The following is a 16,608-nucleotide window of genomic DNA, read 5'->3' on the forward strand; positions in this document are numbered from 1 at the left end:
ATGTAAAAAAAAAAAATATTTTTAGAGACAGGATCTTGCCATGTTGCCCAAGCTGGTCTTGAACTCCTGGCCTCAAGTGATCCCCCCACGTCAGCCTTGCAAAACACTGGGATTACAGGGCATGAGCCACCATGTCTGGTCTGGACAAGTGACTTTTGACAAAAGTCAAAATATTGAGAGAGGGTAGTATTTTTAAACAAATGGTGTGGAAACATTTGAATATCCATAAGCAAAAACAAAACAAAACAAAAACAAAAAAGAACTTGGATCCATATTTCACACCATATAAATCAAAATAGATGCTAGATCTAGATGTAAAACTTAAACCTTTAGAAGAAAACACAGGAAAAAATCATTGTAATCTTTGGTTAGGCAAGGATTTCTTAGATACAGCACTCAAAGCACAACCCAGAAGTGAACAAATGGAAAGAATGGACTTCATCAAAATAAGCAGTTCTGTCCTTCAAAAGACACTCTTAAGAGAATGAAAAGACAATCCAGAGACTGGGAGAAAACCTTTGCAAGGATAATGGACTGATAGTGAAGTTACACCCAGAATATATTTTTAAAAACTCTCAGTGCTTAACAATAAAAAAAAAATAACCCAATTGATAATGGGCAAAAGATTTAAACAGACACTTCATCAAAGATTCTCAATAAAAGATGATCAATATTATTAATCATTAGGGCAATGTAAATTAATATCACAATATCACTTCACATGTACTAGGATAGCTATAATAAAAAAGACTGATAATAATAAGAGTTGGTAAGGATGTGGAGAAACTGGAACCCTCATACATTGATAGAATGTAAAATGGTGCAGTCATGTGAGGAACAGGCCTAGTCTCAGGTCTCAGCCATCACTCATCTATCCTGGGGAGATACTACAATGGTTTGGAGGACAAGAAAATAAAAACGAAAACTAAAACTGACATATCACTATATGCCCACCACTAATGGCTATAGTAAAAAAGATGGAAAATGCCAAATGGTGGCAAGTATGTGGAGCACTAGAACTTGCATACTGGGTTGGTGGGAGTGTACATTGGTACAACCACTTGAAAGCTGGTTTTATAACATATAGCTGAACATATGGATACACTTAGGTACATACCTAACAGGAATACATACATATGTTCACCAATACACAGCAGCACAATTCCTAATAGCCTAAGCTGCAAACAACCCAAATGTCTACAAACAGTAGAATGGATAAATTATATTGCAGCATATTCACAGAATGGGATACAACATGACAATGAGAATGAATTATCTACAACTATATGCAACATATGGATGACTCTCACATACATAATGTGAATGAAAGAAGACAGATGCTAAAGAGTATACTGCTCAATTATATGATACATAATTGACTCAATTTATATAAAATACAAAACAGGCAAAATGAATCTATGCTGTGAGAAGCCAGGATAGTGTATACCCTTGGGCACTTGCCTGGAAGGGAAAGTGGGGAAGGCTTCTGGGGTGCTGGTCACATTCCGTTTCTTGATCTGAGTATGTTCAGTTTTTGAGAATGCACTGAGCTGTATGTTTATGATATATGCATTTTCTGTATACATTATAGTTTAATAAAAAGATTTTAAAATAAAATAAAAATACAATTATATGCTACAAAGTTCCTTTTTATGAGTATTGTAAAAAATGTTTAAGAGAAAATGAGAACGTGTGTATATATCAGTGTTAAAAAAGAGCAGTGCTCTTTCTTGAGAAGTCTTCCAGTTATTCAACTATGATAAACTGTAATTATGTCTTAGAATAACTAATTGCAATGCAACATGACTTTATCCCATAGCAGTCTACACAAAACTACCCTTAATGTGCATGTAGGAAATGAATATACCTTAACCAAATAGGAAGAAAAACAAAATATTAGGAAGTGAAACTCAATTTTTCAACCATTCTTTTTCAAACAGGAATCCCAAGGAAAGCAGGGGTGTTGGTGGTTTAGCCTGAAAATCTAGAGTGCTGTGGATCAGTTCCATTGTCGTAGGGTCAGTTACTGAGGGGATCAGGAATCTATGGCCTGCAGCTTATGCAAATGACAGCTTTGGGGACATAGGTTAGAAGGCATGCATACCTCTTATACGGTATGACTCACCTGCTCTCCCAGCAGGAAATTAATAATGAGACAACTACCTTTATATGTCTGTATCATTCAATGACTATATTTCTGTAACATAGGCTAGAGCTAGGCCTAATTTCTCAATTCATAAAGTTATACCTTTAAATTTAAAAATTCTGTTGCACTTAAAATATATATACCATGAGGACTTCCCAAGGGAAGAGAAAAAACAGTTTTTCATGGGAATCTTTTCTGTGTCTTAAGTGCCAATGATCACAAAAACAGATATCTGCATTCCCAAGTAGGTTTTCTGCCTTGATGTCAGTGCCCTGCCAGTGTTTGGACAACGAAAACTCTTCTCCTCAACCTAGAAATTTGAAAAAGTTTTTCCCAGTAGTGAGTACTTTTATGTCCCAGGATATGCTGAACTAATCAGTACTGAATTTAAAAAGTTCTTTATCCAAAAAGTGAAGCATAAGAGATGACAAGTCATCTCCTCAGGTCTTAATTCTACTATTTCCAGGAGCTCAAGAGGTCTGTATGAATCATGTCACCAAACATGACTTTCACTCAAATGCTTTCTCTAAAGGCTCTTCCTATGCATAGAATTGCATATACACTGTGGTGATGCAGGAACTTGTCTTTCCAGTGGACTGAAGGATACTTGGCTCTGTTTGCCTTCAGCTCACTCAAGCCTCAGTCTCTCATATCCATTTCCCCCTGCACAACGATTGCAGCAACAGGCCTTCCTCCTCCCTACTATTAGATACCTGATGCATACCCAATTGTGATTTCCAGGTGAAGACTTTCTCAGTCACTGGCTTTATAGCGTTTTTCTCCACTATGCGTTTTCTGGTGTTTAATGAGATTCGATCTGTCAGTAAAGGCCTTCTGACATTCTGTACAAGCATAAGGTTTCTTTCCTGTATGAATTAACTGATGCATACTTAGTGTGGCTTTCTGGATGAAAGCTTTCCCACATTTACTACATTCATAGTGTCTTTCTCCAGTATGAGACTTCTGATGTATATTGAGGCGTGACTTCCAGGTGAAGGTTTTCCCGCAGTCACTGCATTCATAGGGTTTCTCCCTAGCGTGGATTTTCTGATGTGTTATGAGATTTGATCGGTCAGTGAAGGCCTTTCCACATTCAGCACATATATTGGGCTTTTCACCTGTGTGGATTTTCTGATGCACACGGAGTTGTGACTTCTTAGTGAAGCATTTCCCACAGTCGCTGCATTCATAAGGCTTCTCTCCAGTATGGATTCTATGATGTGCAATGAAGTGCGATTTCTGGATAAAAGCCTTCCCGCATTCAGGACAAACGTAGGGTTTCTCTCCTGTATGGATTCTCTGATGCACGCTTAGTGTTGATTTCTGGATGAAGGCTTTCCCGCAGTCCTTGCATTCATAGTGTCTCTCTCCAATATGAGATTTCTGATGTATTTTGAGGCGTGACTTCCATATGAAGGCTTTTCCACAGCCGTTGCACTTATAGGGTTTCTCTCCAGTGTGAGTTTTCTGGTGTTTAATGAGATTTGACTGGTCAGTAAAAGCCTTTCCACATTCAGCACACATATAGGGTTTTTCCCCAGTATGAGTTTTCTGATGTGTGGTGAGGTTTGTCCTGTGAGTGAAGACCTTTCCACATTCCGTACATATATAGGGTTTCTCTCCGGTGTGAATTCTTTGATGCACATGGAGTTGTGACTTCTTAGTGAAGGATTTCCCGCAGTCACTGCATTCATATGGTTTTTCTCCAGTATGAATTCTCTGATGTGTGTTGAAATGTGATTTCTGGATGAAGGCCTTCCCACAGTCAGCGCATACATAAGGTTTCTCTCCTGTGTGGATTCTCTGATGCATCCTGAGTGCTGATTTTCTTGTGAAAGCCTTCCCACATTCATTGCATTCATAGTGTTTCTCTCCGGTATGAGTTTTCTGATGTATACTGAGGTCTGAGTTCTGGGAGAAGCCTTTTCCACATTCACGGCATTCATAAGGTTTTTCTCCTGTATGAATTCTCAGATGTCTAAAGAGGTCTGATCTCTGGAAAAAGGCTTTTCCACATTCACTGCATTTGTAGGGTTTCTGCCCAGTATGAATTTTTTGATGTGTAATGAGGTTTGATTTGAGGGTAAAGACTTTCCCACATTGAGTACACAGATAGGGTTTTTCTCCTGTATAAACACTCGGATGTACATCAACCTGGGGTTTCTGGGGGAAGACTTTGTTGCTTTTGTCACATTCATGGGACTTTTCTCCAGCATGAATTCTCTGATGCTCAAACAGATGTGACTTCTGAGTGAAGCCCATTACACATTCAGTACACACATAAAGCTTCTCCTCAGGATGAATTTTCTGATGGTGGGTGGGAGCTTGTTTGTGGCTGAGATGTTTTTCATAGTGATCATGTTCACAGGAATTTGCTCCTGTCTTAGAATTCTCATTCTTAGTAGCGGAAGGGCTACGGGGGAAATTGTTACTATTTCCAAAAATCTTGCCAAGGTTCTTTGTTGCACTGTTTCTATTATGATTATGTGAGTTTAAAGTATGCTTCAAAATTGTGTCACAGTTATGGAGTCCTTTAATTGAAGGAACAAGCTTGGTAGTCACATGAATTATTTTTTCAATGTTTTTAGGTTCATAGCCCCTCTCCTTAATCAATACTTTCACATGACTTAAAAGGTTATTCTGGTTTTCCTGACGTTGCTCTAGCTGGTCATTATCTTGCCACAGTTCTTCTAAAATAGAACACAATGAATCTTCTCCTATGGGTTGATCAAATCTCTCACAGTGGAAGAAAATTCCTCCAGGAATTCCCTGTTGCTGCATTTTCCCAATAGCCTCACCTAAAAAGAAAAAGAAAGAAATGAAAACGACACAAAGAACAATTAGCAGAGGCTAGAGGGGACATGTAGTTCAGACAGGATGAACACAGATAAATGGAAGAGCCCATAGGGCAATATAGTAGCAATAATGTAGTGACACAATATTCTTATAGAACACTTAATAAATGCAAAACAACTGTATACCATTTATGATGCAGAGAGACTGTTACAAGTGCTTTACACGAAACAGCCCATTTAATCCTCACTAAACCCTATGAGGTAGCTACGATTATCATTTGTTTTACAATTGAGAAAACAGAGGCACAGAGAAGTCATGCAACTTGCTGAATATCGAATAGCTAAATAAGTGGGAGAGATGGGATTTGAACCCTGGGAGTCCAGCTCCACTATGTAAGAGGCCTGGATTGTGAGTAGAGTAACCAGAAGAAACTGCAGCCTGTGAGGGGGAAGCCTGGCATGGAAGAAATATTTCAGAATGTATGTTCTTAATACATATCAGCTCCACCACTTTACTAAGCTCTCTGCTTCTTCTTGCTTTTCCCTCTATACCATTATGAGTGGAGCCCTTCAAATTTAATGTTAATTTGAACATTAAATCTATATGCCTCAAACACCAATTCCTTTATATCTATAGGAAAACTAGTTGCAACACGCCATCCTGACATAGACAAACAGTGAATAGACATCTGCACTCCAACTTTATAACCAGCTGCAAGTTTCTTTTCTTTCTTTCTTTTTTTTTTTTGAAATGGAGTCTTGCTCTGTCACCCAGGCTGGAGTGCGGTGGTGTGATCTCGGCTCACTGCAACCTCCACCTCCCGGGTTCAAGCAGTTCTCCTGCTTCAGCCTCCCGAGTAGCTGGGATTACAGGCATGCATCACCACGCCCAGCTAATTTTTGTATTTTTAATAGAGACGGGGTTTCACCATGTTGGCCAGGCTGGTCTTGAACTCCTGACCTCAAGTGATCTGCCCACCTTGGGCTCCCAAAGTGCTGGGATTACAGGTGTGAGCCACTGTGCCGGCCCCAGCTGCAGTTTCTATTGGTTCCAGGAATACATGCTTATAACAAGGCGTGTAAAGAGGAAAGGGAAAGCTATCTGTGGTAGAATCTGCAGGCCCTCCCCTGAGATCTATTCTCTCCTTCTTTCACAGGAATAGAATGTAGCTGGGCCTTACATCCACTGGCCTCGCTGTGTTCTCACCAGTGGAATATGAGCAGAAGTGATATATGCTACTTGCAGGCCAGCCTTAAGACAGTGGGCAAATCTCCTCTATTTCCTCTTCCCTCTTCCCACTGGACTCCACAGTGACCCATCATTAACCAGGCAGGTGACAACAATGCCCCAGGAGATGTCAGAGGAGTGACTTAGAACATGGTCCCTGAATGACCCGTCAGGATTAGAGCTGACTTGTTGAACTGGACCCATTCACCTCAGAATTATCATGTAGGGGAAGACATACATCTATATTTAGCCTCTTGTTTTGTTCCTCCATGCATATCCAAAATGTATTGTCTTTCTAAATATTAGCTCTAATTTTGGTATACCTCTAGGGAGCTTATGTTTGCTATGAATTTGTAAAGCAGACACTGTACCATTCATATTGATACTCAGTTTGGCACAGTTTTATAACAGAAAGGACAAATACACAAAGGGTGAGAGTGTTAATATTTCATGCAGTCATCCTCCCTTTCCAAATATAATGTATGTTCCTTTGAATTCCTCTGAGCAGACACTTGAAAATTTCATCTGAAAGAGGAAAAATCTCCTTCTCTGCCTATATCCCCAAATTCAATAAATTCATTTACTAAATATTTTCTACATGCTCCACTTCAGAAAACTGAAGAATAAGTGTGCTGGTTATCAATGTTTTGCCTCTCAGTTCCAAATTCACCCTTCTTTGCCTGCTCAACAAAAACGGATCTGGCCCCAGTTACCCTGATGTGATTATTACACATCGTATGCCTGTATCAAAATATCCCATGCAGGCTGGGTGCGGTGGCTCATGTCTGTAATCCTAGCACTTTGGGAGGCCAAAGGGGGTGGATCACTTGAGGCCAGGAGTTTGAGACATGGCAAAATCCCATCTCTACTAAAGATACAAAAATTAGCTGGGCATGGTGGCATGTGCCTGTAATCCCAGCACTTTGGGAGGCCAAGGCGGGTGGATCACCTGAGGTCGGGAGTTAGAGACCAGCCTGGTCAACATGGCAAAACCCCATCTCTACTAAAAATACAAAAATTAGCCAGGCATGGTGGCATGCACCTGTAATCCCAGCCACTTGGGAGGCTGAGGCAGGAGAATCGCTTGAATCCGGGAGGTGGAGGTTGCAGTGAGCCAAGATTGCACCACTGCACTCCAGCCTAGGTGACAGAGCGAGACTCTGTCTCAAAAATAAAAAAATTCCAAAACCCCCAAATATCCCATGTACCCCATAAATATATATACTTATGTACCCATAAAAATTAAAAATTTTAAAAGTGGATCTTGATCTCTTTAAATATTTTTTTCTTCTGCCAGCTGGCACAATATTAAACTTTGTCAGTGTAAGATGCTAGAGAGACACTGCAGGAGGAGGAGGGTTTGCTTCCTGGTTCTAGGGGGCTCACTCAGCAGGCTCATCCAGCAGGGGCAGGCTGTCTAGCACCAGGCTCATGTAGTGTGGGCATCTTTGCCAACATCTGGCTCCTGACGCACATGTAGTGTCCCCAGTACCCAGATCTCGCGGTCTTCTCTAGAGCTCGGCTCCTGCAGTGTGGGTGACTTCTCCAGCACCCAGCTTCTGCAGCTCATATGGCTTCCCAAGCACCTAGTTCCTGCAGGCCCCCACAGTGCTGTACAGTCAGCAGCACCCAAAACCCCCCAGTTTACTCTCAGACGATTTGTAGTGGAATCGCTCCAGTGAGTCACCTCCGTATCAACAGCTTTCCCTGGAATCCTAGAGGGCAGGTTTCCAGCAAGTTCCACCAGCACAGCACCACAGCAAGTATTCTACCTGCCTTGAACCATGGTTGTGCCCTCCCTATAAGGTCTGAATTTCATCCCTGGGAAGTAGGGAGCCTCTTCCTTGGATGCTCGCTCACAACCCTAGAAGAACCTGCTGTGCTTTCTATCTGCTATTCCTTTATTCTTCAGAGTTTCTTTTTTTGCTAGCAAATCCCTCATTATTCCAGTCCCATGGCTCACTGCAACCTCCGCCTCCTGGGTTCAAGCGATTCTCCAGCTTCAGCCACCTGAGTAACTGGGATTACAGGCGTGGGCCACCACGCCCAGCTAATTTTTGTATTTTTAGTAGAGATGGGGTTTCACCATGTTGGCCAGGCTGGGCTTGAACTCTTGACCTCAGGTGATCCACCTGCCTTATCCTCCCAAAGTGCTGGGATTATAGGTGTGAGCCACCACGCCCGGCTGCAAAGAATCTTTATGTTAACCATTCTCCGTTCACATTAGTCTGTGGTTTCTCCCTCGGTAAGACCCTGAGTTATACTATAAGAAATAGGCTCTTCATGTATACATATTTCAAAACACCATGTTGTACGTGATAAATACATACAATTCTTATTTGTCAAATTAAGATTTTTCTATAAAAAGAAATAGGCTCTTTTTTCTTAAATTCTTTTTTTGAAATAGAGATGGAATCTTGTTGTGTTGCCCAGGCTGGTCTTGATCTCCTGGCCTCAAGTGATCCTCCCGCCTCGGCCTCCCAAAGTTCTGGGTTTACAGACATGAGCTACCACACTCAGCCTGAAACAGGCTCTTAATTCCGGAGACTTTCTAAAAACATAGAGGTAAAAGCCTCAGTTACCATATATGCTAAAATCCTGTGATTTTCTCAGAATTCTTGTGGGATGGAGGACGAGAAAAAGGAAAGAGCCATACAGGCTGGAATAATTAAGAGCCATTTTGTGAGACAGGTGAGAACTGATCACAAGGTGGAAAATGTCTCATCTGAATAGACAGAGAACAGAATAAACAGTCAGATTCAGGGAGGACTATCAGATATAGTTAACATTAAGAAAATATTAAAAATGGAGTTGAGCAGAGGTTACAGAAAATATACAGATACGAGTTGAATTGGAAATATGTGGCCATGTTGTTTATCTCTTTGAAATAAGAGTTTAATTGTCATATACTAGGTAATGGAGAACAATTGTAGGTTTGTTTCATAATGCTCATGACAGAGAAATAGAATGTTTTAGGTAAAGATATCGGTCATTAGCATTTAATATGAAATAGTAAAAACAATGGAATCAGCAAATCAAATCAGGAATAGAATAATTACAATTCAGGCAGCAGAAAACATGGAACTGGCCGGGCATGGTGGGTCACACTTATAATCCCAGCACTTTGGGAGGCTGAGGCAGGCAGATCACTTGAGGTCAGGAGATTGAGACCAGCCTGGCCAACATGGCAAAACCCCATCTCTACTAAATATACAAGAATTAGCAGAGTATGGTGGTGCACATCTGTAATCCCAGATACTCAGGAGGCTGAGGCAGGAGAATCGCTTGAACCCAGGAGACATATGCTGCAGTAAGCCGAAATGGCACCACTGCATTCCAGCCTGGGTGGCAGAGTGATACTCTGTCTCAAAAAACAAAAAAGGAAAAGAAAAAGACTGAACAGGAGAAAAGTTCCCTAGGGAAACCTTGCTTATGGGGAAAATGAGGAAGAGAAGGCTGAAAAAGGGGCAAATAATAAATGGGATGCAGATCAGTAAGAAACAGACAATTGAGGAGGCACAATAGAAACCAGGGCAATGTTATGAACAAGGTAATTCATAGGAGGGAAGCTCAAAGAGGTATCAGGTAAATCATGAAATGTCCAAATTAAAAATGAGATACCCTACTGTTGCATCACGAGGTTAAAAAAAAAAAGAGAGATACCCCTTTATACCCACTATTGACCAAAAAATGAGAAACTCTGGTACTACTAATTGTTAGCAGAAACACTGGGGAAGCCAGAACACTTGTACAGTGCAGCTAATCTGAGAATAATATGGTGGTACTCAGTCCTATTCTGGATGAGATACTCCATGATTAGGCGCAAATCCTCTCTTCTCTACACATCCCTGAGAAATTCTCATACCTTGTAAGGAAACATTTATGTAGAAGTTGATTACAGAATTGTTTGTATTAGATGGGACTTGGACACAATGCTCAGCGTCCATGACTAGGTGAGTGGTTAAGTATGATGTGGTGCTGGGGACACTGTGAAATACTATGTAGCAATTTGAAGAACAAAGCCAGACAAACATACTAAAATATGGAGAGACCATAGGAATGAGTGAAAAAAAAGGAACAGAATTGAGAAACATAATACAATATGTTTTATATATAATAAAAATACATACTCATAAACCAATACTTCAGGCTTTAAGAGAATATCACACAATTTCAAGGTTCAAACACATTAGATCAGCTGCCCATGGAAGGAGGCATAAAGAATGGATATGGAGAATTGGAATAAAAGAAAAGACCTGGCCGGGCGCGGTGGTTCATGCTTGTAATCCCAGCACTTTGGCAGGCCGAGGCGGGCAGATCACCTGAGGTTAGGAGTTCGAGACCAGCCTGACCAACATGGAGAAACCCCATCTCTACTAAACATACAAAATTAGCTGGGAGTGGTGGTGCATGCCTGTAATCCCAGCTACTAGGGAGGCTGAGGCAGGAGAATTGCTTGAAACTGGGAGGTGGAAGTTGCAGTGAAATGAGATCACGCCATTGCACTCCAGCCTGGGCAACAAGAGCGAAACTCCGTCTCAAAAAAAATAAATAAATAAAAATAAAAATAAAAAGACCCGTAATCCCAGCAAAGGTCTGTAATCTCAGCACTCTGGGAGGCCGAGTCAGGCAGATCAGTTGAGCCCAGGAGTTCGAGTCCAGCCTGGCCAACATGGTGAAATCACGTCTCTACAAAAAATACAAAAATTAGCTGGGCATGGTGGCGTGTGCATGTAGTCCCCACTATTTGGGAGGCTGAGGTGGGAGGATCGCTTGAACCTGGGAGGTGGAGGTTGCACTGAGCCGAGATCATGTCACTGCACTCCAGCCTGGGCCACAGAAATTTTAAAACACTTGGATGTACAAGAAAAGACTAAGATGGGGGGCAGGGGTACAGTAGGAAGAATAAAAAGGTCCTAGATAAGACAGGGTGGTATGTGATACAGAGTACAGAGACTAGAGACAGCTCTCTTGCCAAAAGGCCAATCAAAGAAGACAATAATGTGGCAAGGGTCATACATGGAAATGGCATTTAGGTATTTGAGGGCTATTGTCAACTATCTCCAACTGACTCCAAAAGTTTAGAACTTTCAAGATGGGTTATCTTCAGAGTGTTTCAAAGGCATCGGGCTTTCCTAGGGAAAGTGACACTGACTTCCATGTCCCCATCTGTCTGGGTCATGCTCACTCACCTGAATAGCTCTGATGTGGGGCTTCCCCCTCCAGCGTCCACGGCCCCTCTCCTTGCTCCAACTTGAAGGTGGCCTCTGACTTGGGAACTTGGTACCCTGTTAACAGGACATGATACACGATTGGGTCCAGCTGATTGGGTTTCAGGGACCTTTCAGTGACACTTTCCCTTTGCTTTTCAGAAAAGTAAACACATTTCACTGGGAACAGAGTAATAATCACAGAGGTGAAAAGGAACTGAATCCCAGACAAATCCAGGATGACACCATCATATAGGTTAGGTGTCGGGCAGCACTCAGCAGCCGAGAATGGAAATACCCTCATTAGCAGATGCATAGGGCGGCCGTGCTTACCCACTGAGAGCAGGTGGCTGTAGTTCTCTAGTGTCACATCCCAGTACAGGCGTCTCTGGGCAGGGTCCAAGTGCTGCCACTCCTCCCTGCTGAAGTCCACAGTCACGTCCTCAAATGACACTGAAGCCTGTAACGACACAATCCTGTTCAAGGCAGCATGGTCAGCACTGGGGGATGGAAGAAGGTAGACAGCAAGTTGTTTTTAATGCTTTTTACCATAATGTATCACGTAGGGGCTTCACTAAGTACTTAGTTTTGTATTTTATTTTGTGAGAGCAAAAAAACTTATTAAAGTATCTTGACATTTGTTGTGTACTACATTAATTCATTTATTCGTTCATTCTCTTTTCAAAATGAGGATTTTAAATGGGCTCTCTTTAAGTCCTCCAGCTAACTTAAAAACAAGATACTGGCCGATTATGTGTCAGATGATGTGCTAGGCAATGGTGATAAAGAGTTGAATAAAATATAAAGTAACTTAAAGACTTGGATAACCAACAGAAGACACAAAGAGAGCTTTAGGAATTTGGAAGAAAGTATAGGAGGTATAAGGTTAGAATTCATACAGAGTGGGGCAAGAGTTATCTAGAAGGGAGAAGCATGAGCAACAGTGTGGAGAAAGGAAAATAGAAATATACATGGTGGATACTGGGAACTGCAAGTAGTACCATATAAAGGAAAGGAGTCTGTGTAGTATATTGAGAAGGTGACTATGAGGAAAATCCAGTAGAGATATACTAGCATCAGAAAAAGGAACAAGTCTTTTTTTCTAATAGAGAATGGACTGCAATTTATATGCAGGAAAAGACATGATTGTAATTGTGTGATTTCAAACAGTATTCAGCATACATCAGGCTGGGCACGGTGGCTCACTCCTGTAATCTCAGCCCTTTGAGAGGCCGAGGCGGGTGGATCACCTGAGGTCAGGAGTTCGAGACCAGCCTGACCAATATGGTAAAGCCCCGTCTCTACTAAAAATACAAAAGTTAGCTGGGCGTGGTGGCGCACGCCCGTAATCCCAGCTACTTGAGAGGCTGAGACAGGAGAATTGCTTGAACCCAGGAGGCAGAGGTTGCAGTGAGCCGAGATTGTATCACTGCACTTCAGCCTGGGTGATACAGAGTGAGACTCCGTCTAAAAAAAAAAAAAGGATTGATCACGAGGAATGTTTGAAATGGGTGAGTCCAGATCAGTCTGGAGATGCTCTACAGAGTTTATATGAGAGAATAAGACAATCTGGACTTAAGGCAGTGGTTGTCATGGGCAAGTAAAAGAAGGTGTTGGCCAGGCGCGGTGGCTCATGCCTATAATCCCAGCACTTTGGGAGGCTGAGGCAGGCGGATCACCTGAGGTCAGGAGTTCGAGACCAGCTTGGCCAACATGGCAAAAACCCCGTCTCTACCAAAAATACAAAAATTAGCCGGGCATGGTGGGCGTCTGTAATCCCAGCTACTTGGGAGGCTGAGGCAGGAGAATTGCTTGAACTCAGGAGGCAGAGGTTGCAGTGAGCTGAGATCACGCCACTGCACTCCAGCCTGGGTGACAGAATGAGACTCCATCTCAAAAACAAACAAACAAACAAACAAACAAAAAGAAGGTGTTCATGCTGTGTTTTAAAGAGCCTGAATTATGGGAGTGAGAAAAAGAAAGAATTCTAGGGCAATTCTCAGTTATCGGTTTTGTACAACCATGCAGACGGTGGTGTTATATACTGAGAGGGGCTAGTAGATTAGGAAGGGAGTGGGGAAGAGAATGAAACATAATGTTACATTTTGTCCATGTTGAAATAAAGGTGGTAAAACATGCAGGGAGTTATACAATGAGTTTTGGGGCTATTGTAGAGGTAAGATTTGGGAGTTCTCATATAGAGCTGGGAAACAGATGAGACGAACCAGGAAGGGCACACAGATAGAGACCATACAGAAACCATCTCTTACAGGCCATCTCTAAACCAAGTGTATTTAAGTCAGAAATCAGTAATAAGACGAAACTTTTCAGAAATAATCATTTTAAAGTTTAAAAATACAGTTCGAAATAACTGATCGTCTAAGAAGATACACTAAATATCAATGTAATCAGTACACGTAAGAATTTATTGGATTAAGAAATGGTGACTAAAGTGCAAATTAGGGTCTTCAGTGCTCATATTACAAAAGAATAAAGTCCAAAATTCCATGCATTAAGCATCGAAATAAAGACATTATAAAAATAACAATAGAGTAAAGCCCAAGAGAAAAAAATCTTTAAAAAACAGAAATCAATACATTCAATGCCATCCCAATTGAAATCACAACAGGATTTTTGTAAAATCTGACAAACCAATTCTAAAATTTCTGTGGAAGTGCAAACGGCCAGGAATAGCCAAGGCATTTTTTTAAAAAATTATTTTGTATCTTATTTTCAGAGACATGGTCTCGCTTTGTCACGCAGGCAAGGGTGCAGTGGCGCAACCACAGCCCACTGCAGCCTCAACCACAGGCATACGTCACCATACCCTGCTTGTTTTTTTTTTTTTTTTTTTTTTGTATTTTGTAGAGACAGGGGTCTCCCTATGTTGCCTAGGCTGGTCTAGAACTCCTGGCCTCAAGTGATCCTCCTGCCTCAGCCTCCTAAAGCACTGGGATGGCAGGCATGAGCCACTGTGCCCGGCCTGCCAAGACGCTCTTGAATAGTTAAAGCGATGTGGGAGGACATGCTTTACAAGACCTCAAGACTTACAAAGCAATGGAAATTTAAGACATTGTTGTCCTGGTGCTAGGATAGACAAATAGTCCATTGCAACAGAATATAGAGTACAGGCCGGGTGCAGTGGCTCACGCCTGTAATCCCAGCACTTTGGGAGGCTGAGGCAGGTGGATCACTTGAGGTCAGGAGTTCGTGACCAGCCTGGCCAACATGGAGAAATCTCGTCTCTTCTAAAAATACAAAAATTACCTGGGCATGGTGGCACATGACTGTAGTCTCAGCTACTTAGGAGGCTGAAGCAGGAGGATCACTAGATCCTGGAAGGCGGAGGTTGCAGTGAGCCGAGACCGGGCCACTGCACTCCAGCTTGGACAACAGAGTGAGACTCAGTCTCAAAAAAAAAAAATAGAGTACAGAAACAGACCCACATAAACAGTTACCTGATTTATGCCAAAGGTGTCCAGGCAGATAGTGAGGAAAAATATTTTCAACAAATGTTGCCAGGGCGTGGGCGTGGAGGCTCACACCTGTAACCCCAGCACTTTGGGAGGCTGAGGCAGGTGGATCGCTTGAGCTCAGGAGTTTGAGACCAGCCTGGACAACATGGCAAAATCCCATCTCTACAAAAAACACAAAAAATTAGCCAGGCATGGTTGCATGTGCCTGTAGTCCCAGATACTCAGAAGGCTGAGGTGGGAGAATCACCTGAACCCGGGAAGCTGAGGCTGCAGTGAGCCATGACTGTGCCACTGCACTCCAGCCTAGGTGACAGAGCAAGACCCTATCTAAAAAAAAAAAAAAGAAAGAAAGAAAAGAAGACAAGGTTGTGTATAGAAAAAATAAAATAAAATCTGAGCTCTATTTCACATCACATGCCAAAACAATAACAAATCGTTTGAACCTGGGAGGCAGAGGTTGCAATAAGCTGAGATCACGCCATTGCACTCCAGCCTGGGTGACAAAAGCGAGACTCCATCTCAAAAAAAAAAAAAAAAAAAAAAAAAAATCAATTCCAAGGCCAGGTGCAGTGGCTCATGCCTGTAATCCCAGCACTTTGGGAGGCCAAGGCCAAGGCAGGAGGATTGCTTGAGTCCAGGTTTAAAACCAGCCTGGGCAATATGGCGAGACTTGGTCTCTACAAAAAAAAAAAAAAAAAATATATATATATATATATATATAGCACACATATAAAAATTAGCTGAGTGGGGTGGCAAGCACCTGCAGTCTCAGATACTCAGGAGGCTAGGCTGGAAGATCTCTTGAGCCTGGAAGGTGGAGGCTGCAGTGAACCATGTTTGTGTCACTGTACTCCAGTCTGGGTGACAGAGTGAGATCCCATTTCAAAAGTATATATAAATTCCAGATGTATTATAGACTTAAATGTGAAAGGCAAAAACTATAAAGCCTTTAGAAAATAATACAGATGGCTATCTTCATGACCTTGAATTAGGAAAATAGTTCTCAAACATGAACCATGAAAACTGATAAGTGTTTCTACAACAAAGCTTAACTACTATTCATTTAAAACACAGCATTAAAAGAGAACAAAGGGAAAGCCACAGAGTAGGAGAAGATATCTCCAACATACATTATCAACAAAGGGCTCAGCTAGAAGATGTAGAGAACTTGTACAAACCAATAAGAAAAAAAGAGACCACCTAGTAGAAAAATGGGTGAAGCATTCATTTTACAAAAGAGGAAATCCAAGGCTTTAATAAACATAAAAAAAGGTTTAACCTTCTTAGTAGCCAGGGAATACAAATTAAAACCACAATGGATACCAGTACACAACCCCTAGAAAGTCTTAAATGAAAAAGACTGATAATACCAAGTGTTGAAGAGAATATGGTGCAAGAACTCTCATACTGCTGATGGAGGAGGTGGGAATTGCTACAACTGTGCTGGAAAGTATTTTGGCCCTAAAGTATAATGTTGAAGACATGCAGGCAATATGACACAGTGAGTCCACTCATGGAAATATATATGCCCACGTGGAATATGTGCACATGTACAACAGGAGATGCATTCAAGAATATTTATAGTGGCATTATTCAAAATATGTATAATATTTCATGATAAAAAGGTTTAAAAACAGTGATTTAAAAAAACCAGTATTCAAAAAAATCAGTATTCCATATATGTACAGTATCAACTGTCTTCATAAAAAAAAATTAAGGATATTTTCCTTTTCTTTTTTTTTTTTTTTTTTTT

At 41.5% G+C, this 16,608-nt stretch overlaps 1 protein-coding gene across 6 annotated transcripts in view; it reads right to left on the reverse strand.

Moving 5' to 3' along the window:
• Window positions 1-541: 541 nt before the first annotated feature.
• ZNF41 (zinc finger protein 41) overlaps window positions 542-16,608 on the reverse strand; it is a 44,189-nt gene continuing 28,122 nt past the window's right edge. For 2 of the 6 annotated variants that reach the window (XM_032756809.2, XM_032756807.2), the window contains exons 3-5: window positions 11,713-11,839; window positions 11,362-11,457; window positions 542-4,944 (exon numbers count right to left, since the gene is read on the reverse strand). In XM_032756809.2, coding sequence (XP_032612700.1) covers window positions 2,900-4,944; window positions 11,362-11,457; window positions 11,713-11,839 — 2,268 coding nt within the window. In that variant the 3' untranslated portion in view covers window positions 542-2,899. Of the gene's footprint in view, window positions 4,945-11,361; window positions 11,458-11,712; window positions 11,880-16,608 lie in introns of all 6 variants that reach the window. The other 4 variants (XM_032756806.2, XM_032756805.2, XM_032756802.2 and 1 more) reach the window with 2 other exon arrangements.

The sequence above is a fragment of the Hylobates moloch genome, unplaced genomic scaffold (assembly GCF_009828535.3).
Source record: "Hylobates moloch isolate HMO894 unplaced genomic scaffold, HMol_V3 SCAFFOLD_7, whole genome shotgun sequence".
NCBI classification, from domain to species: domain Eukaryota; kingdom Metazoa; phylum Chordata; class Mammalia; order Primates; family Hylobatidae; genus Hylobates; species Hylobates moloch.